Source organism: Pteronotus mesoamericanus, unplaced genomic scaffold, assembly GCF_021234165.1.
Source record: "Pteronotus mesoamericanus isolate MK-2021 breed Mesoamerican mustached bat unplaced genomic scaffold, CSHL_Meso_final scaffold_174, whole genome shotgun sequence".
Lineage (NCBI taxonomy): Eukaryota > Metazoa > Chordata > Mammalia > Chiroptera > Mormoopidae > Pteronotus > Pteronotus mesoamericanus.
In genome coordinates this window covers 21,940,191-21,963,293 of record NW_026555309.1, presented here as the reverse complement: position 1 = coordinate 21,963,293, position 23,103 = coordinate 21,940,191, and the positions used below count along the sequence as shown (strand labels likewise).

The 23,103-nt window shown below is 32.1% G+C and overlaps 1 protein-coding gene across 8 annotated transcripts in view; it reads right to left on the bottom strand.

Moving 5' to 3' along the window:
- RIMS2 (regulating synaptic membrane exocytosis 2) overlaps positions 1-23,103 on the bottom strand; it is a 473,698-nt gene that overhangs the window by 371,986 nt on the left and 78,609 nt on the right. For 6 of the 8 annotated variants that reach the window (XM_054590361.1, XM_054590372.1, XM_054590374.1 and 3 more), the window contains exon 2: positions 4,201-4,411. In XM_054590361.1, coding sequence (XP_054446336.1) covers positions 4,201-4,411 — 211 coding nt within the window. Of the gene's footprint in view, positions 1-4,200; positions 4,412-17,941; positions 18,029-18,427; positions 18,461-23,103 lie in introns of all 8 variants that reach the window. The other 2 variants (XM_054590373.1, XM_054590359.1) reach the window with 1 other exon arrangement.

Here is a 23,103-nt window from a genome sequence, read left to right as displayed (position 1 = left end):
GGGTTGGCAAAGGAGGTCAGGATTATGTGTTCTGGGGTGTTTTAAAAGGAGTGGGACTTAACAACAGAAATCCACCATTATTCTGAATCTGTATAACCTTTAAAAAAACCCTCTTTCACCAAACTCTTACACTAGGAGTCACGCTTCTTGGCAGCAGGCAATCGGACCCCACAGCTGTTCCAGAACAGCATAGGTTGGGGTTCTATAATAAGAGGAAACAATTCTTTCTTTCTTCGTCTTAAATTCTACAATTCTTTTCTAAAAATATTCTCATACATTCTAGGTTATTCAGTTTAAAGGCCTGAAATTGAGAATTCACCCAATGAAACCATTTACTTAACAATGGGTCCTGTAGATTATATAATTCTGATAAGTTTTCATGCTTTACTTATTCCTCAAATTCCTATAAATACAGTTTTCTAATATAGTGGTGCCCTCAACATTCTTATGATATATATGTATATGTATATAAACATATATATCATATGATATATATTATGATATGTATGTATATGTATGTATATATGAAGGGAAATTGAACCAAAGCTTAACACACAATATGCTAGACACAGTAACTTCAGAGAATTAATGAATTTTTTCAATTTCTTTTTAAAAATTGCTTAAGTGGTAGAATATTTGGCTATCAGGTACTTCAAGAGTTTCATAAGTAATCTAGTATTAACTTCAAAATCATAAAATGTTAAACCAACCCCCAAAAAACCCTTACAAATCAGTTAGAATGATGCTTTCATTTTATAGATTTTAACACAGAAGCACTAAGACATGATGTAGCACATCAAACAAATGTCACACAATACCAGGGCAGGAACTAAACTTGGTTCTCCGAATTTTCTCAAACAATGCCATCCTTTTCCTGGAAAATGTCCAATTTTTTACCTGTATACTGTTATAAAGTCATCATTTTTTCAAATTTGACTAAATATATAGCTTTTATTAAGGGGATATCATCTTAAAAGGAAATTAATGTAAGCAATATTTCATATAATCTTGTATTGGAATTTCTATACATCCTTTACTTCATTTATTCTAAATGTACTCAAGAGAATTAAATAATTTTTAAAGATGGCTCCACATCTAAGAACCTCAAAATTAAAACAAAAGATTATTTTATCTTGATTCTTAAAAGGTTACTAACCTAATTTTTAAATAGTTTTATAATTAAATTTTAAGCCATAAAACATTTGTATTCTTATTATTTTACTTTATTAGAATAGCATGATCAAATTTCACTGGGCTTGAAATCCATTTTTCAGTCTAAAAATCAGAGGGTACAAGTAAGAAAAAAAGGAAATGTTATAATAAAACATAATCGTGTCAATATTCACATTAAATGTACATGTCTAAACATACCAACTAAAAAGCAGAGACTGTCAAACTGGATAACAAAGCAAGACTAAATTATATGCTGTTTATAAAAAAAGTGCTTTAGATATGAAGACACAAATAAATTTAAAGTAAAAGAATAGAAAAATATAAACCATGTTAATACTACCCAATACAAAGTTGGAGAAGCTACATTAATATAATGCAAAGTTACTATTTCAGACAAACAGTATTACTGGAAATAAAGAAAGTCACGTAATAGTGACAAAGTGGTCATTTAATTAAGAGGATATAATAATCCCAAATGTTTATACACCTAAAAACAGATCTTAAATTAAATGAAACAAAAGCTAATAGAACTGTAAGAAACAGATAAATCCAAGTATAGATATATATTTCAATATACCTCTCATAATAACGGGTAGAATAAATAGGAAAAAATATCAACAGGGATATTGTAGATCTGAATAACTCTATTAACCAACTTGACCTAATGAACAATTAAAAACACTCTGCCCAAAAATAGTAGAATATATATTCTTTTCATGTAGGACATTTACCAAAATAATTCACATTCTGGGCCAGAAAATAAGTATGAATATATTTCAAAAGACTCAAGGCATACAAAGCATAATCTGGGACTACAATGGTGTTAAATTAAAAATCATTAACAGAAAGATCTCTGGAAAACCACAATATTTGGAAAATAACATAATTATAAATTATCCATGGATCACAGAAGAAAATTAAAATTATTTTAAATGGATGAAAATTAAAAGACAACACAATTCTTGGAATGCTGCTGAAGTAGTATCTAAAAGAAAGTACAGCATATGATGCCAATATTAGAAAAGAAGTCTCAAAGCAATGACCTCAGCTTCCAGCTTAAAAATCAGAAAAAAAAAAAATTAACCCCAATGTAAAAAAGAATAAAGATCAAAGATGAAATCAACATTAGAGAAAAATCAATAAAACCAAAAGCTGGTTCTTTGATAAATAAATAAAATTGATAAATATCTAACCAGACTGGGAAAGGACATCAAAATACCAACACCAGGAATGAAAGAGGTGGAATCACTACCAACCCTACAGAAATTAAAAGAGTAATAATGCTATACTGTGAACAAGTTTTACACCAATAAATTTGACAGCTTATGAAGAACTGTACAATAACGTTGAAAGACACAAACTACCAAAGCTAATTCAAGAAAAAATAATAACCTGAATAATCCTTTATCTTTAAAAAAACTGAAAATGTACTTTAAAACCTCCCAAGAAATAAAATGGCATGCCTAAATGGTTCACTGGTAAAGCTTACCAAACTAAACTAAAGGATAAGTAATACTAATTCTACACAAATTCTTCTAAACAATTAAGGGAAGGAACTATTTCCCAACTCATTCTATCAGTCCAGCATTACCTGATATCAAAACCAAAAGAAGACATAACAAGAAAACTACAGACACTAACCCTCATGAAAACAGAAGCAAATATTGTAAACAAATTGTGATCAAATCAAACCTATTAATATAGAAAAGGGATCATTCATCATAACCAAATAAGGTTTAACCCCAAAATAGAGTTGGTTGATCAAAATGCATCAATGTAGTTCACCATATTAACAAAGAAAGAATGAAACACATTCCTAAGCTCTCCAGATGAAGAAAAAGCACTTGAGGAAATCCAACATTTACTCCTGGTGTTTAAAAAAAAAAAAACAAACTCTCAGAAATTAGGAATATGGCACCTATAAAAAGCTGATGACTAACATAATTTTTAATAGTGAAAGACTGCCTTTTCCCCTAAGATCAAGAATAAGACAGAATGTCTGTTCTTACCACCTCTATTCAGAATTGTACTGCCATTTCTAGCCAATACAACTCATGGGCGGGGGTGGGGGGTGCTGTGGGAAACATAATCAGGTAAACAAGGATGAAAAATCAATAGAAAGAGACAAAACAATGAGAAGGAGGCGCAATTAAGAAAATGGAGAGATGAAATCTCACAAGGGAACAAAGTTAGGACTATTATGCCTAAGTCATATATGTAAAGATATCAGCTTACTATTGAAAAGCCATCTAAGGACTGATCGATAAGATACTAGTGAGGACATAAAAGCAAATTCTACAGAACTTGTTGAGACAAACATTTTAAAAAACTGTTTTTGCTAATTTCAACAAACATTATTTAGGTAGCTTAACATTGTTCTAAAGAGGATGGATGAACTACAAAAATCTAGTACAAATGTGAAACACCTCCTTAACATTTCTTCTTAAAATTCCATTGTGTCATGTTTATTTCATTAATGTTAAGACAAAAATAAAAGGTAATGTAGCTTTAAGAGCTTTAAAATTATGGAACACAGAATCTCAAAGCTAAAAAGAAGATCTTTCAAAAGGAAATAAAACAGGGGCCAAAGGAAAAGTATATCTACAAAGTTTATAAAATTATTTATAGTAATGGAAAAGGCTGTGTCACAACTCTAATATCAATCAGTTCTGCAATTTTAAAAATGTACTTTAGTCTCTCTGGATCTGTGTTTTCTGCACCTGTAAAATAAAGGAGTTAGGCCATTTGGTCTCTAAATTTTATTCATCAACTTTGAGAGTCCAAGATTCTGTGATTCTAAACAAAAGCATAAGCTAATAGTCATAAGCTAATGGACATAGGCAATGAATCAAATACATTTTAACCCACAGGAAAAAAACTAAAAATTTCTTTTAATTAAAATGTAGATGCTAGAAAAAGTTTTTGTTTATTGGTTAGTCTGAATATTAATTTCAGGAGACTTTTACATTTTACTCACAATAAGCTTAACTCTAAGAGAATTATTATGTGTGATTTTCATTTCTGTACCTTGTTTGAGCGTAATGACACTCGACCTCCACAACGTGCACAGAACTTTGTTTGGCAATATGAACAGTTATGGCCACATCCATCAGCAAACTTTGTTTTGTGGCAGATACCACACGTTGGAGCATCACCCTTCTGTTCTTGCTGTTGCTGTGATTCTTCTCCCATCTTCTTTACCTGTTCCTTATACATTTCAAACTGCTGATGAAGTTTTCTGCCAAGAAAACAGATAAGAAAAAATGGTTTCCTTATGGTCTCAAAAAAATAACTATCACTACAAGCTGTAGACACAATTTCATATCAAAAAAATGATATGAAATCATTTTCTCACAGAGTGAGAAAAGAATGAAAATTTAATTTTCTGATAATGGAATAACATCATAAGTGCTGCAACCAACTTTGCCTTCTGATATACATATTAATTTAAGGACAAATTAATACATGTTTATGGAGGTATTTCTTTGAATATAATTGTAAAATTTCTACCTGTCATTTGCAATATATTTTCAATCATACACTCCAAAATATTTACCAAATTATTTTTCAACAGTTTAATTTTAAAATAAAGGGAGTTAATTTGACTTACACAGTGAAGCCAAAACCTATGAAACTCAAATCATTGAGACAGAATATCAGTTGGAGCAATCTTAAGAATCCAGAGGGAAACACACTGGATGAGTGCTCTCCCTAACTGTTTAAATCTGTTCAACAGTCTGGACACTAGTTGGCTATAAGAACACTGTGAAATATTAGGATCCTACAAAATAAAGCCAGGCAAATAAAAGTAATACAAAGATTCACTTTCGAGACAAAGTGAAAGGATAAGAAAAAAACATACTTAGTAAAAGGTATTACTTACTCTAGTTAAAAATAAATAGTGATATAACTTTTACTTTCATTGTTTTTATAAGGAAAGTTGAAAATGTTTTGAAACTATAATTAGTTCTGCTTAGTAATAATATCACTCCCATTCCAAACCTATCTAAATTCCTGATTTGATTGGTCATTTAATCCCCAACACTAATGGTCAGACAGAAAAGGCATGCCCACTTTAAAATATAAATACGATCCAAAACCATGAGACTCGGGTGGAAATAACAACGATTAAACATACCATTGTAAACAGATAAAATAACCAACATAATTAGATTCAGAGATGACAAGGATAATGAAATTATCACAGATTTTTAAGTAATTAAAATTACTAAGGTAAAAGATATATAGAAAAAGGCAGACAATATGCATAGACAGATGGGATATTAAAGCAGGAAGATGAAACTGTAAGAGTCAAATGGATATTCTAAAAGTATAAAACATGCCATCAGAGACGAAGAATTTCTTCAGTGAGCTCATGAAAAGGCTTGAAAAAAAATGTGCGGAAAAGATTAGTACACTTGAAAATAAGTAAATAGAAATGATCTAAGCTAAAAAAGAACTTTATAAAAGAGTAGAAGGAAAAATAAAACAGAGCATCTAAGAACTAAGCTGATCTAACATATGTGAAATTGGAGCTCCAGAAGAAGAAAGAAAAAACACAATTGAGGAAATACTTGAAGAGATGATGGGCATGAATTTTCCAAAACTAATGAAACCCACCAAATCATAGGCACATGAACCTCAGAGAATTCTATGTAGAACAAATACTAAATATACACACATACAAATACATCCATAGACACATCATAGTTAAATTGCTAAAAACCAAAGACAAAAACTATGAAAGCAGCCAGAGAAAGTGACACATTATGTAAAGAGACAAATGATAAGAATTATAGATTATCCTTCAGAAACCATGTAAGCTAATAGGCTTTGGAGTGACATCTACATAAAGTACTAACAGAAGAACTGTCAATCCAAAACCCCACATGCAGTGAAATTATACATCAAAAAAAAAAATTAAAGGCAAAATAAAGACTTTCAAACAAATAAATGTTGAAATAATTCATTTTCAGAAGACCTTAAATGCGAGGAATATAAAGTAAGTTCTATAGGCAGGAGTATGATACTACTTGTATGTATCATACAGGAATATTTTCAAAAAGGTAAAAACAGAAAGTTAAGGATCTGGCCAAGATGGAGGCATAGGAAGAGAGGCTTCACTTCCTCACACAACCAAAAGAAGGATAACAACCAATTTTAAAACAAAATAAAATCAGAACCGCCAGAAAATCAAACTGCATGGAAGTCTAACAACCAAGGAGTTAAAGAAACATTCCTCCAGACTGCCAGCGCCACAAAGCAGTGAAGCAGGTTGCCCCACCCTGGCCAATACCTGAAGCTCTGCCCCTTACAACATAACAGGTATACCCAGTCAAAGAAATATGGCCCAAATGAAAGAACAGATCAAAACTCCAAAAAAAGAACTAAGCAATGAAGAGATAGACAATCTATCTGATGCAGAGTTCAAAACACTGGTAATCAGGATGATCACAGAACTGATTGAGCTTGGTCACAAAATTAAGGAAGAAATGAAGGCTATCCAAAGTGAATAAAGGAAAATGTACAGGGAACCAAGAGTAAAGGGAAGGAAATCCAGACTCAAATAAATGATTTGGAACAAAAGGAAGAAATAAATATCCAACCAGAACAGAATGAAGAAACAAAAATTCAAAAAAAAATGAGGAGAGGCTTAGGAACCTCTGGGACAACATTAAACACTCCAAAATCCAAATCATAGGGGTGCCAGCAGGAGAAGAGAAAGAGCAAGAAATTGAAAACTTACTTGAAAAAAAAATGAAGGAGGACTCCCCAGTCTCCCCAGTCTCGGGAGGAAACAGAAGTCCAGAAAATCCAGGAAATTCAGAGAGTCCCAAAGAAGTTGTACCCAAGGAAGCACAAACCAAGGCACATCATAATCACATTACCCACGATTAAAGATTAGGAGGGAATCTTAATAGCAGCAAGAGAAAAGGAGAGTTACCTACAAATGGGTTCCAATAAGGCTATCAGCTGATTTCTCAAAAGAAACTTGCAGGCAAGGAGGGGCTGGAAAGAAGTATTCAAAGTCATGAAAAGCAAGGACCTACATCCAAAATGACTCTACCCAGCAAAGCTATCATTGAGCATGAAAGGGTAGATAAAGCGCTTCCCAGATAAGGTCAAATTAAAGGAGTTCATCATCATCAAGCCCTTAGTATATGAAATTTTAAAGGGACTTACATCAGAAAAAGAAGAAGATCAAAACTATGAGTAGTAAAATGATAGCAAACTCACAACTAAACCTAAAAAACAAACAAAAATTAAGCAAACAACTAGAACAGGTACAGAATCATAGAAATGGAGATCACATGGAGGGTTATCAGTGGAGAGGGGGAAAGGGAGAATGGGAGGAAAAAGGGAAGCATAATAGGTAGGCACAAAATAGGCAGGGGAGGTTAAGAATTGTATAGGAAATGGAGAAGCTAAAGAACTTATATGTACAACCCATGGACATGAGCTAAGAGGGGCAGAGGGAATGCTGGAGAGTGGGGAAGGGTACAGGGTGGAGGGGAATAAAAGGGAAAAAAACATTGGGACAACTGTAATAGCATAATCAATAAAATATACTTAAAAAAAGAAAAAGTAGAAGATGGAATAAAAAAGATTAGAAAAGAAATCAATGAAACCAAATGCTATTCTTTTACAAACATCAATAAATTTGATAAAACTCTAGGCACAATGATCAAAATCAAAAATTACCTATAGAAATAAAAAAATCACTACAGACTCCACAATTAAACAAAATTAAATTTAAAGGATTATAAGAGAATGATGCAAATGACTGTCATAAATTCTAAAACTTACATGAAAAATAGACCATTTCCTTGAAAAGACATGATAGAAATTAGCATACCTCACTCAAGAAGAAATAGCCTGACAATTCCTGTATCTATTAAATAAATTTAATTCATACTTTAAAACCTTTCAAAAATAAAACTCCAGTTCTCAATGACTTCCTCAATGAATTCCACCAGACATTTAAGGAACAAATAATACCAATTCTACATAACCTTTTCCAGAAAATAGAAGAGAAGGAAGTATTCTCTAATTCCTAAAGCCAACATTATTTGGATACCAAAACCCTGCAAAGATATGACAAGAAAAGAAAATTATAAACAATATTCCTCATGAGAAGTTGCAAAAATCCTCAATACAATATTAGCAAGTCAAACCTAAAAATAAGTTAAAAGAATAATACATCACATATAGGTGTGTGTATTATCCTGGGATCACAAGGTTCATTCCACATTCTAAATTTAAGCAACGTACAAAGGAAAAAGGACTCATTGACATGGACAACAGTGCAGTGATTGCTGGGGGGAGGTGGGTAGAGGGATATCCAACCCACAGCATGTGGGCCACATGCAGCCCAGGATGGCTATCAATGCAGCCCAACACAAAATTGTAAATTAACTTAAAACCTTTTGCTCATCAGTTTTTGTTAGCATTTGTGTATTTAATACACAAGACAATGTCTAAGACAACTTTCTCTTCTAGTTTGGCCCAGAGATGCCAAAAAGTTGGACACCCCTGGAAGGGAACTAAACCATAATGGAAAAAATACAATAAAGATTAAATTAAAATAATTTTAAGCATTGTAATTCACCATATTAACACATTAGGGTGAAAGAAACATATAATGATGTCAAAATATGCTGAGAAAGAACTTGACTCAGCAAACTAGAAGTAGACAGAAGTTTCCTTAATACAATAAGAGTATCTAAAAAATCCTACAAATATTCAGTATTGTAAATAAGAGTATCTAAAAAAATCCTACAAATATTCAGTATTGTAAAAGATTGAATGCTTTCCCCCTAAAATCAGAAATGAAGCAAGGTATTCTCTTGTCTTCTCTCACTACTCATAATTGATACTGGACTGGAAATCCTAGCCAGTGCTTTAAAGCAAGCAAGGCCAATAAAAATAAAAGTCTTAGGGACTGGAAAGGAAAATAAAAAACAGTGTGCAGATGACATAATTGTCTTTATATAAAATCTAAAACTAACTACAAAATATCTCCTGTGAAAATAAGTTTAGAAAGGTCACAAGATGCAAGTTGAATGTGCAAAAATAACTGTATTAGTGTGTACTAGCGAAGAAAATTGGAAATGAAAATTTAATTTAAAAAGTAGTTTCACATTATTTACAATTGCCAAGATATGGAAGAAACCAAACTGTTGATTGGCAGATAATTGAATTAAAAAGCTATGGTATTATGTACAATGGAATCAATGGAATATTACTCGGCCATTAAAAAAAATGAAATCTTACCATTTGTGACAACATGGATGGACCTAGAGGGTAATATGCTAAGGGAAATAAATCAGAGTAGATAAATACCATAGTATATCACTTATATGTGGAATCTAAATAAACAAGCAAAACAGAAACAATTCATAGTTACAAAGAACAAACTAATGGTTGCCAGATAGGAGGAGGGTTGTGGAGATGGGTGAAAAAGGTGAAGGGATTAAAAAGTACAAATTGCAGTTACAAAACAGTCATGGGGATGTAAAGTACAGTATAGGGAATATAGTCAATAATGTAATAACTATGTATGATGCCAGGTGGGTAACAAACTTATTGGGGGGTCACTTCGTAAGTTATGTAAATGTCTAACCACTGTGTTGTACACCTAAAACTGATATAATATTGAATGTCAATTGTAATTGGAAAACTTTCAAAAAAATTTAAAAATAAGTAGTCTGCAATGGCATCAAATAAAAGACTAAGGTATAAATCTAACAAAATATGTACAGGCATTCTATGGTAAAAACTATAAAACACAGATAAAAACAATCTAATAGTATCTAAATAATATAAGAAATATACCTATTCATCAATATTAAGATATCAATTCTCAACAAATAAATCTATTGATTCAATGTTATCCCAATCAAAATCTCAGCATAGTTTTTTAAATAAATTGACAAGCTAACTCTAAAACATATATTAAAAAGCCAAGTTCCTAGAATAGGCAAAATATTTTGAAAAAGAAGATTGGATTCACAATACCTGATTTCAAGACTTACTATAAAAGTTACACAAGTAATCAAGTCAATATGACAATGGCAAAGGAGAAACACATATAACAAAGAAACAGAACAGAGTTCAGAAATAGTCCAACACTTAAATGGTCATTTTTTTTTAAAGTTCCAAGATAATTCACTGGAAAAAAAAATAGTCTTTTAAGCAATGGGAAATTCATGTGTAAAAAAGTAACTGGAAATCCATGTGTAAAAAAAATGAGCCTCAACTCCTACCTCACACCTTAAATTAAAATTAACTCAATATACTACAGAACTATAATCAATGGACTACAGAAATATAATGAATAAAACTATAAAATTTCTAGAAGACAATATTTAAGAAAATTGTACTCTTGGGTAGATAAAGACTTCCTTAATGGATGTAAAAAAATGAACCAGAAAGCAGCCACTGGCAATATACAATTGAATGGAACATAGCTATCTTCAAATAAAATATTTTTATGAACATAAATTTGAATTTCATGTGATTTTATAGTGAGAGAATATATCATTTAAGAATTTTTTTAAAAACAATTTTTTCAACCAGTTTTAAATGTTAAGACCATTTTTAAATTGCCAGTTACACAAATAACAAGCAGTAAGCTAGATTTGGCCTATGGGCCATAATTTGCTCATTTCTATACTATATGATTTCATTTCTATGACATTCTAGAAAAAACAAAATTTTTTTTAACTTTCTTTCCTTTTTTAATTTATTTTTTCAAATACATTTGTCTCTGCCTACCCCCCACCACTTTCCCTTGCCCCCCTCCCGCCTTCCCTCCCTCAGCTCTTCCCCTTTGGTTTTGTCCATGAGTCCTTGCTATATGTTCCTTGACTTTCCCCTTCCCTTCCTTTTCCCCGCCCCCCCTCCTTCCCTCTTGTCACTGTTGATTTCTTTTCCTTTCAGTGTTGCTGGTCTTATTTTCCTTGCACCTTTGTATTGTTGGTTAGGTTCCACTTATAGGTGAGATCATATGGTATTTGTCTTTCGCTCCCTGGCTTATTTCGCTCAGCATAATGCTCTCCAGTTCCATCCATGCTATCGCGAAGTTTAGTAGTTCTTTTTTTCTTTCTGCTGCATAGTATTCCATTGTGTATATGTACCATAATGAAAAAACAAAATTTTAAGTACAGAAATCAAATCAATGATTGTTAGGGGCTGGATTAAGGCAAGGGGCATAAAATTACGAGTGGGTAAAAGAAACTTTTAGGGGTAGGAAATACTCTGTTTTGATTATAATGGTAGGCTTACAACTGTGTATGTCTTTCAAAATTCATTGAAATGTTTATGTCACAGTGGTTAATTTTACTGTAAATAAATGATACCTCAAGAAACTAGACTTTTTTAAAAAGTTAGTTTCACAGTGCAAACCTTAAGTCAGTAAGTAACTTAAAGGAAGAGCTCTGTGAATGAGCCTTTACATCTAGTTAATCACAAAGCACACCTCCCTTTTTCACAAATACCAATAAATTCAAATAGCCATGCCAGTTATATTTACTTTTTTTTGTAAATTCAGATAAAACACTTGTTTTTTCCTGATGATCTCCAACCAGGTTTAAGGCAGGCTTTGGTAACACAAAACTAGCACAAACCACAGGAGGTTCAAGCCCATAAAACATATTCCAGACATGCATAATTTTAAGTGGACTATTAACTGAGCTCTACAACAGAGCTTATCTTTCACTGTGTAAGATAGGTTGTACATTTCTACTGTATACCTGTTGATACACTTAAGATCTCTGGTATACCTTTCAGTAAATGGCTGAACCTCACTGAGAGAAAAAGAAAGAAGGCAGAAAAGGAAAATTAGAAAGAGCAATGTTTTGTTTTGGTTGGACAGACACTGAAGTACTTACCAAAAGGCACACAGGAACAAAAAGCGTAAGTCTAGTTAAGTGAACTATGCTACAATACAGTGCCTCCGGGGAAGCGGAAGTCCTGTTTCACACAGGAGAAGATGGCCACTCACATTAGTAGCAAGGTTGGTAATAATGCTATTACAAAGTGCTGGATTAGAACTACTTAAAATCCTTCAAAATAAGAGCTATAGTAATCCTGAGACTGCAGCATCAAAGTTGCAGGGTGGGATCAAATGGTCCCAATTGTGGGAAGAAGAGATATAGAAACTGCATCCAGATAGGACCTGATTGATAATTTAAGTAACCTGAAACACTAATTCGAAAGAAGAGAAGCACCCCTATGTTCAGTGCAGCATTAATTACAATTGCCAAAATGCAGAAGTAGCCCACTAATAGATGAGTGGATAAAAAAACTTTGGGACATTTACACAATGGAATTCTACTTGGCAGTAAAAAGAAAATTTTACCCTTTCTTCTGGGTAAAGTATGAACGGACCTGGAGAACATTATGGAGAACAACACTGTCAGAACCAAACTCCAAATATAATGAAAGGTCTAAAAGATCTTAAATATGTAAACTTGAATATATAGCCTTCCAGTGATGTAAATCAGAGGTCAGCCAACGTTTTCTGTAAAGATCCAGACAGTAGACATTTTAGGCCTTGTGGGCACAGGGTCTCTGTCACAAATACCCAAATCTGCTGGTGGGATGCAAGAGCAGTCATAAAAAATATGCAAACAAATGAGCTTGACTGTGTTCCAATATAACTTTATTTACAGAAATGGGCAGCAGGCAGGATTTGAACCACAGACCATATTTTGCAAATCCCTGATATAAATAAAAAAGTCAAAGATATACTCATATTTAATTTAAAACTTTTATTACAAATGAATATTTAAGAGATATATACAATAATATATTAATTTAGAAATATGGGTTTTTCCATTTTCTTATTTCATAAAACTCTTTCATAATCCAAATTTTTAATGTATATTTTCGACATCAATGTCTCCATCATTACTAAAGCAACGCACTGAACTCAATATTGTGCAAAATAAATTTTCTTCACTTCTGAGTTCTTTGACAAAACTTAATTTTTCATACTGTTAGTTCAAGGTAACCTTGCTGTTCCTGGCAATTTTATACCCAGTCACATAGGTTTTTGTTGCGACTGTCTTCTCATTTATCTGATAGCTATATTTTCATGATCTCCTTAAACTAACAACTTACATTTCTACTTTTTAAAAGTAATCTTTAAAGATTTGTTTACTACAACTTCCAACGCCAGCCATTATGAATTTCTAGAGTGATGCTAAATTTCTTTATTTCCTCTTTCACAAATTCTATCAGGTACAGTAGTCCCCCTTACCCATAGGATATACATTCCAATGCCCCCAGTGGAGGTCTGAATCCACAGATAACACCAAAACCTATATATACTGTTTTTTCCTATATATACCTATCTATGATAAAGTTTATTTTATAAACCAGACACAGTAAGAGATTAAGAACAATAACTAATAACAAAAGAGAATAATCATAGCAATGCACTGTAATTAAAAAGTCATATTTCTGCTCAGGTCTTCCACCCACAAATTTGATGAGTTTTCCATTTTTCCTAATAAGCAATTATCACACATGGTGTCAGTAACTTTCAGTTTGAAGTGAAACAGCAAAACTAACACAAATGTTTTTTCCTTCTTCACAATTTAATAGAAGATTCATTCTTACTGTGGATCTTAGCAACATCAATATATGATTTTTTTTTCCCTTTCCTCAAGTCTAGAACTTCCACACTTTCACTTAAAGAAAGCACTTTTTGGCTTCTCTTTAGCTATTTAAGTGCTAGCATCAATACTCTTGTACTTTAGGGACATTATTAAGTAAGTTGGGGTTATTTGAACACAGTTCTGATAACTAAGATGGCTACTAAATGACTAAATGGGTGGGTAACACACAGCGTGGATGTGCTGAACAAAAAGATGATTCACATCCCAGGCAGGACTGAGTGGGGCAGATGAGATTTCATCACTCTACTCGAAATGGTGTGCAATTTAAAATTTATAAACTGTTTATTTCCAGAATTTCCTATTTAATATTTTCAGACCATGGTTGACAGTAGGTTACTGAAACCATGGAAAGTAAAATCATAGATACTGGGACTAACGTACTCTATATATGCATAGATATGATTGTTTGAGGTCTTTTTGGAATAATGTGTCTTCTCCAAGCAGTACTTTGTAATTCAAAATAAAGAAATTGAGGGCTTCTCATACTAAGATAGATTTTATAAGAGCCAAAAATAAAGCAACTTCTTTTTATTAAAGGGAAGATTTCAGAAAAATAAAGAATTCCATCTATTCCAGAATGTATAGTACTTTGGCTTTGTAACTTGTTTTGATATCTGGCAAAAAGGATCTTCCTCCTTGTTCCTTCTGAAAATTGTTTTATTATTTGTAAACATTCTTCATCCATATAAATATTTTAATCCTTTTCCAAGTTCTCTTGAAAATCTTGGTAGAATTTTTATTGAAATTGCATTACATTTATAGATTAGTTTTAGGAGAATTGACATCTTTACAATGTTGAGTCTTCCCTCATACATGCATAGTGAGGCGATTTATTGACAATCCTCAAAAACAGTAACTGCCTACATGGCCAGGCAAATTTTTAACTAAAATTTTTCCACCTTAACTTGCAATCCACCCCAAAAAAGTCCATGCATAGTCCTGTATTTTAATTTCTTTGGCTCCCTTTGTAACTGCTTCTATTATACTATATTTTATATTTATTTTAACTGCATTTCAAAACATTATTCTGATACAGAACCTATAGGGTTCACCAGTTTGTTTAAAAAAAAACAGATTAAGGACCCCCATTAAATATTCTCATGATTTACATGTTGTTTCAGAAAAAAAGTAAAAGCGAGTTCCCCAACAACTGCATGAGGCCAATATAACCATAATACTTTCTACTTTTCACTTTCATTAACTCCTCATTATTCTCATTGCACTTCAATATCATTTCCTTGGGCGGTAACACTTAACATCCCTAACTATGTCAAATTCTTCTTTTAAATATTTTCAAAGCACTACAGTATATTGCATTTCCACAGTCCACCCTTTTATTAAGATATATGATTATCTGACTTATGCTTAATACAATCCATGGAGGTTATTTTATCTGTTTCTGCTCTCCTTTTTATCCCATTGACTGGCATAATGCATGGACCATAGCCAATATCTCTATAAGTACTTACCAAATGCTTGAATTAATGAAGAATAAATAAATATGTATTGTGTGTGTTCTATTTAATGTGATGGAGCAAAAACATTAAATTAAGTAAAAATTAAATATGACCCAGTCCTGTCATAAGTAAGAAAGGATAGATAAATATAGACAAGTATATACATGAGATGAATGTAAGCACACTGTAATGCAAGGCAAAATGAAAGAGGACAAAATAAAATTAAAATGATTTAATGTGTATATTAAGAAATTTCTGCAAAGGTTGAATGAACTTACAACTGAAAAAAATGGTTCAATCAATTTCTATGCCTCAAAATTTATGAAAAGTCAAATTTGGAAACATATTTCTATTTATACCTACAATTTCACATGAATCACCCAAATCAAAATTAGTAAATCTTCCTCTTACATTAAAAAACTATGAAATAAAGTCCAAAAACACAGACCTCAAGAAACCTACATTATTATAGCTTTAAATAATCATGAAATGGGATTTATATAGATTATTGTCCAGGAAATGTTAGATTTTTAATTCTATCTGAAAGAATATTTATTTAATTGTTCTGCTACAGAAATGTTTATACAGAATACAAAAAAAGTCCTTCCTTTAACATTTGCAAGTTAAAATAAATACTTGGAATTTAGCTCTCAGAAATAACTTTATCAGATGAATAAATAGAAAGCAAGCAGATAGGAAGTTGTTCTACAAAATGGTAGTCAAAGAGAGAAATAAATGAGATGACTCTGAAAAAAGTCTTAGAATTCTGACCAGAGAAGATAAAGATTCACAAGTAACCTGGTCTGTGGATCAGAAAGATAAAGGAAAGCTTCTAGAATATAACAGAAATCTTCACCATATTAAGAATGTAAGATAAAGAAGGTAACTATTAAGAGAATCTACTAATTCTTAATTTTTAAATCTGTATAAATTACAGAGCAACAGGAATGAATGAGTTATCCAACAAACTTTAATGGAAACAATCTCTATTAATCAATAATTACTGTTTTAAAACATCTGAAAGTACGTCTTTTCTCCAACCATCTTCCTATCTACTTATTCTTTCCTACTTATTACTGAAATAAAGCTCTTTCTTTCCAAATTTGCCTTGATCTTTGTTTGTGCCAATCAAATATCACCTTGTTTCAACATAGATCACTTTTTACAGTTACCAACAAAATGACTATTTAATAGCCATTGTAATCCACTAAATAATAAACCTTAAACTTGTTTAGTCTCTTGTTTTTACCCAAAAACTCACAAACATGATATATGTAACTGGTCATTTAACACTGAGGCAAAGTTGCATCTAACTGTATTTTGCTACTGATTTTACTATTTTATGTTATGATTCAGTGCTTTAGGTAAAAAACTCAGCAAAACAATGACTTTGTATGCCATTTTGATTCAATTTTTGCTAGAGAAAAAATTATTCTATTCCTTGTGACACAGTATTATGTTATAAAAAGATAAAATGTAAAATCAGTTGGCATCCACACAATGCCAATGGTAAAAGACTACACAAGTCAAACAGGTCTTGACTTCAACTAGCTTACATACAGCAACAATTCCAGTTTTAGAACTACCTATCAACTATTAGTAGTATATCACAACATAGTTTTACTTCAGTTGAAACTGAAACAATGACAAAATTTTAAATAAAATGCATACAAGGTAACATAAAGTATGGGGAGATTATTCTCATGGTAAAAGTGAATGTTTTTCTATTTCATTTAAGGGCTCCTGGTAGTTATTTGCATTCTCTTCTAGTGATCATGTCCTTCTCAATCTGCCCATTCCTACAACCAAACCATCTTCTCTGTAAACACAACTCGTACTTTAAAAAGCACAGAGGCTGGGTGGTAAGAGTATTTCTGAGTAAGATGGATGTTTTCATCAGGAGACTAGAATTTAAATATACACAGTCTTTCTCACATTTTCAGTTACTTTCAATTCACAACATAAATAATACTGCCTGCACAAAGTAAAAAAGATTCAAGTGTGAACAATTTCTTAAATAGTAACAAAAATAAATGGAATGGACATTTTTTAAATGTTTCAGGCCAACATGAGAATAAACTGCTGCTTTCCCAAATGATGATACACCATCCTAGTGAAATGTTCAGTGAGAAGAGGACCAGTAGTCAAGAAAGTTTAGTAAATATTGTATGTTCTAACACCTTTGGAACACATTTAGAAACTCAGAAGTATTACAATAAAGAACACTGCTTAACCTTTTTTAAAATAATCTTTCCAAAACTATTGACCAGATATTGAATTTGGGAATTAACACCTCTTAATGTCTTCTGGAATTATTTTTGAAAGAAATACACTTTGAAGTATATTGCATTATTGGAGAAAGATATTTTATTGCATAAATATATTTTACATTATTTATATGAAAACTAAGGGGGAGAGTTATTTCTTTGTTTTTACCACCCTATAAATTACCCTTGTACTCTTTTTAGATTTCTATGGGACAATTACAGATTAAAGTACCAAACTCGTAACCTAACAATTTTCATTTCTATGGGATAGTATTCCAAGGGCAGTATTTTAAACATACTCTTTTGCATGTTATACTATCAGAGATAATATTTAGTCTATACAGATCAGCTTACTTACGTCTGGGGCTCCTTTTCATTTTGTTGTTTTTGCTGGGGCTGAAGAACGTTATTTACCAGTTCAGTGATCCCACTAAAGGGAAACCACCTGTTTAAATAAGCAAATAATGTGACTGAATAACCAAATGAATAACAGTGTATGTCAAATGTTTTCTTATTGATAATAATAAAAATACACAGGCACAAAAGCTACAGCCAATGGAAATGTGAGCTCCAATTATCATCCAGGCAGTCAGAATGTAGGGAAATTAAGTTTGAACACTTAACCAGTCCAAAAGCAGGCAGCAAAAAACTACATCCAGTCATTATGTGGATGAAGTAAGAAACTGCAGGCAGCTCTCTTACAAGCCAGAGAGTCAGAAAGCAGAAGACACACTAGTTGCAGCCTATCCAGTATTAGAGTAAGCTAATACCATCCAAGGTGCAGAAAGCAGAGTACGGCAAAGGTACAGAAGTCAAGCCTACTGCACTCAATACATTTACTTACTGTGTCGGTTGTGGTTTGTGTTCTTCTTTGACCCTAAAAAGATAAGTTTGCACAACTGAGTGCATTATACTAGCAAGAAATGTCTATCTACAGACTTGTGGTCATATAAAAATGAAAACTGAGGTGTGTTACATGGAAAAGCTTAGTGCTTTGCGATATATTGGAATTATACAATTGAATTAATTCGGCACAAGAAAAAAGAGAAGCTGAATCATTTACTCTTAATAGAGAACTAATATTAAAACTCTACTGCTGTTTTAAATGATTTCATGATTTAATCAAGTTTTCTGTATATTTTTATTGATATTAATATTGATGCTTTTAAAATAATTATTCTAAGGTACCACATTAAACACAGTTCCATTTGGTTTACTGAAGATAAATAGATTTCCTCTTTATTTTTAAAATTTCTTCATTAATATAAATCGAAGCAAAGGCATAATATTTTAAATAAAATGTAAGGTTTTATAAATGTATTTTTAAAGCCTTACAAATGACTATATTTACTGCTTAAAGGAACAGTTAAAGGAAATTAAAATATAATCAACTCAGTGCTTCACTGAAAGAGCACTAAATATTTAAAAGGTGAAGATCATACACAAGCGTAGTGATGCACCTGAAATTTGGCTTTCCACGCTTTGCTTAGGACTGGTCCTGAGAGGTAAACCTGGGACCCAGTGGTGAATTGATTAGCTTTTACTTTCCCAAAGAAAGACTAAGAATTTGTAACTAAAACTGGTCACCAAAATCTAGGACTCTCTTTAGGAAGTTATATTAATACTACAAATTAAATTCTCTTTACATCAAATTGATTTTCTTTTCCAATGTATTCTTATTTTTAATGATTTAAGTAATAAATGAAAAGCTATAGCCTTATTCATCTTTGTGTTCCAATGAATAACTATATCTCTATATTAACTCCCAAAAAATCCTGTTCTCTACATATACTTCAAAAAGTGTAATATTTTTAGCCTAAAGCCAAAGCCATTTCATATGTAAATAATTATATAATGGATTAGTACAAAAAGTTATATTTTACACCAAATATAATATTAACAAACACTAGTAAACTATAGTGACATTGGATTCTATCTAGAGAAGTTATCATTGTATTTCTTTGAGAATAAGACAAAAAATTTCTTAACATTTTAGAACAAAAGTTCTCTCCCATATAGATAATGACAAAGGAAGATTATCATACCAGTTCATCAAAATAAAGAATTCAAGTTTACCCTACCTCAAATAAATGTGTAAATGATATTTGTGTTTTAAAAATCCTGAGTGAGGATTTTTTAGAAATCAGTTTTCCATTTCAAACCTTTACTTGAAAAAATTAATAGACATAAAAATTTTGATTACCAATTCAGGAATTATTTCTGGGCTTTGTAAAATATCTACTCATAAAATATGCAAACAGTTGCATCAGCTTCCTAAATAAAATATGTACCATAATATGGCAGTATAAACATTTATCCTGTCTTTAACTGAAATCACAAGTGTAAAATTATTCTCCATTTTTCCAATATTTTAGATAAAATCAAACCTCAAAGTATCTGACCATAGTTAAAATTAATGTTCCGATAATAACTTGAAAACTGGTAATATGAAGATGTACTTCTTTGACAATACACTAACATTATTGGGGCAGGGGGTGGTCAAATCATTTTACTGAGGATCAAAGGGCTGGGAGGACAAGATCTCATGTGCTCAGCCCCACAGGGATCTCCCTAGCTTCACAGAAAGAATAAACTAACATTATTGACAACGAATGCCTATATTTCTGCATTCCAATAAGTGTGTAAGAGAAGCCTAGCTTCCAGACTGATACATAAAGAGCTTGGAAATCATTACTCCCATCCTTACAAAGAAAAAGCTGAACAAACTGAAAAATCAATAATTCTTAAAGCCATAACGAATGTAAGTCACAGGACAAAGTGCTGCCCTGAAAGCTATAGAAACAAACAAGCAGAGTCTCACAATTTACCGAGTACAGGACCAGAAAAAGAAGCCCACACACCTGGAGCCACTATCTGCAGGAACACGTTTAACTATAATTGACCGATTGATGTAGACTCAGTGTAAACTAGATGGAGTGTTTAAAATTCCATGGTGTCTGAGTCTTAGGCACATCCATAAATTTTACCTCCTGGAGCCCCTACCAGTTGCTCACTGAAAAGGTCAGATAAAAATCTCCAGTAGGAGGAAGGGAAAATAACCAACTTTGAAATACTCCCAGAGCTCCCTACTCTCCTAAAAATCTTAGAATCAAGGGAAAATACTTTACCAGCGTCTAACCAACTAGGGTTACATCAAAACCAAACAAGCCCAAATAAGGTGACTACCCAATTACATATCCCTCTAATTATCAATGTGGGGGAGAAAAAAATACCAAACTACAACCCCCTATAGCCTTCTACATGGGGGGAAGGGAAATACCCAACTCAAGCTCACTGAAAGACTGAGACCTAATTATAGGATTATTGAATGCTTCTCCTGTGTCAACGCCTTACCACCACCATCAGTAGAGATCCTGAATAATAATGGGGGATTACAACTAAAAGAACTGCAAGTTTTAGACACTATTTAGTAAGGAATCTCTCAGGAAACACAAAATAGAACAACAAAAATAAAGACAATGAAGACAGTATTCTGGAAAGTTGACTGAGTAAAAAGAAGCAGAAATTTGTCTCCCCACTTAGAAAATGGCAGAATCTGTCTGATGTAACTATTTGGAAATCTGGAGTCTGCTGAAGATTTTCAACTTCAGGAAAAGGCTTGAACTGTGCATTGCAAATAGTTTTGGTTAATTTGAGATTTAGCATGCTAGCAGCTACCCATCCTCTACCCCTGGCCCTGTGGCAGGTAGTTGTGCACCTACTCCTGCAGCAACCTGCACAAAACTTACAGGAGCCAGGGAAAGTTAAAAGGACCCTGTCCTCCAACGGAAAACAACAAAACCTGGTGAAGGTGAAGAATGATTTCCCAAGTTACTAAACAATTAGATTCAAATGTCCAGTTTTCAACAACAAAAATCACAAGGCATACAATGAAACAAGAAAGGACATTCCAAACACAGAAAAAAAGAATCAACAAAATAGTGTTCTTAAATTAAAAACCTGATGGCAGATTTATTAGACAAAGACTTTAAAACAATCATCTTAAACATACTCCAGGAATTAAAAAATAGAGGGAAAAGTCAAGAAAATTTATGAACAAATAAAAATATAGATAAAGGTATATAAAACCTAAAAAAGAAAAAAAGAATTCTGGAGCTCAAAAGTATAACTGACATGAAAAATTCACTAGAGGGATTCAAAAGCAGATTTGAGAAGGGATAAGAACTCAGCAAACTTGAAGATGTAACAATGGAAATTATCGAATCTGAGAAACATAAAAAAAATTTCAGAAAAATGAAGACTCAAAGGGGCCTGTGGGACACTAACAAGTGAACCAACACTGGCTTGATATGGGAATCCCAGAAGGAGAGAGCGAAAGAGAAAGCAGAGGGAATATTGGAAAAAATAAAGACTGAAAACTTTCTAAATTTGATAAAAGACCTGAATACAAATATTTAAGAAGATCAACAAATGTCAGCATGAAATCACCCACACAGACATAATAAACCAATTAAATATAACAAATATATGCAGAATACTCTATTCAACAAGAAGAATATACTTATTTTTCTCAACTGCACCTGAGAAATTTTCCAGGGCAAACCATATGTTATGCCACAAGTTAAACCTCCACAGATTTTAAAATATAGAAATCATATAAAGTATCTTTTCTGTCCACAAACAGATGAAATAAGAAATAGATAATAAAAAGAAAACCAGAAAACTCATAAATTTATAAAAATTAAATTACACTCTTTTAAAGACAATGGATCAAAGAAGAAAACAAAAAAAAATCAGAAACAAATGAAAACAAAAATAATAGTCTACTAAAACTATGGGATGTATCTAAAGCAGGGCTACACAAGAAATTTATAGCTACAAACACACTGAAAAACAAGAAAGATTTCATATCAACAACCTGTCTTTAAACTTAGGAAACCAGGGGTGGGGTAGGGGGTAATTAACCCAAACCCAACAGAAAAAAGGAATAAAGATTAGAGCAGAAATAAATGAAATAGAGAGGAGAAAATCAATGGTTCTTTGAAAAGATCAACTAAATTGACAAACAGTTAAATGGATAAAGAAAAAAGAATATTCAAATTACTAAAGTCATAAACAAAAGTGGGGATGTTACTACTATTCTACAGAAATTTTTAAAATGTTAGAGTACTACTAACAATTGTATGCCAGCAAATTAGACAACCTATATTAAGTGGACAAATTCCTAGAAACACAAAACTCACCAAGAAATCATAAAGAAATAAAAATATCAATAGACCTGTAACTAGTAAGTAGGTTGAATCATTAATCAAAAATATCCTAACAAAGAAAGCCATAAACCTGATGTCTTCACTGGTAAATTATATTAAATCTTTAAAGATGAACTAATACTAATACTTCTTTAGCTCGTCCCAAAAATTCAAGGACAAACACTTCCTAATCCATTCTTTGAGACTACCATTACCATACCAAAGCCAAAAAAAGACAGTATAACAAAACTACAAATAAATATCCAAATAGTACACAAAGTGACCTACAGATTCAATTCATTTGCTATCA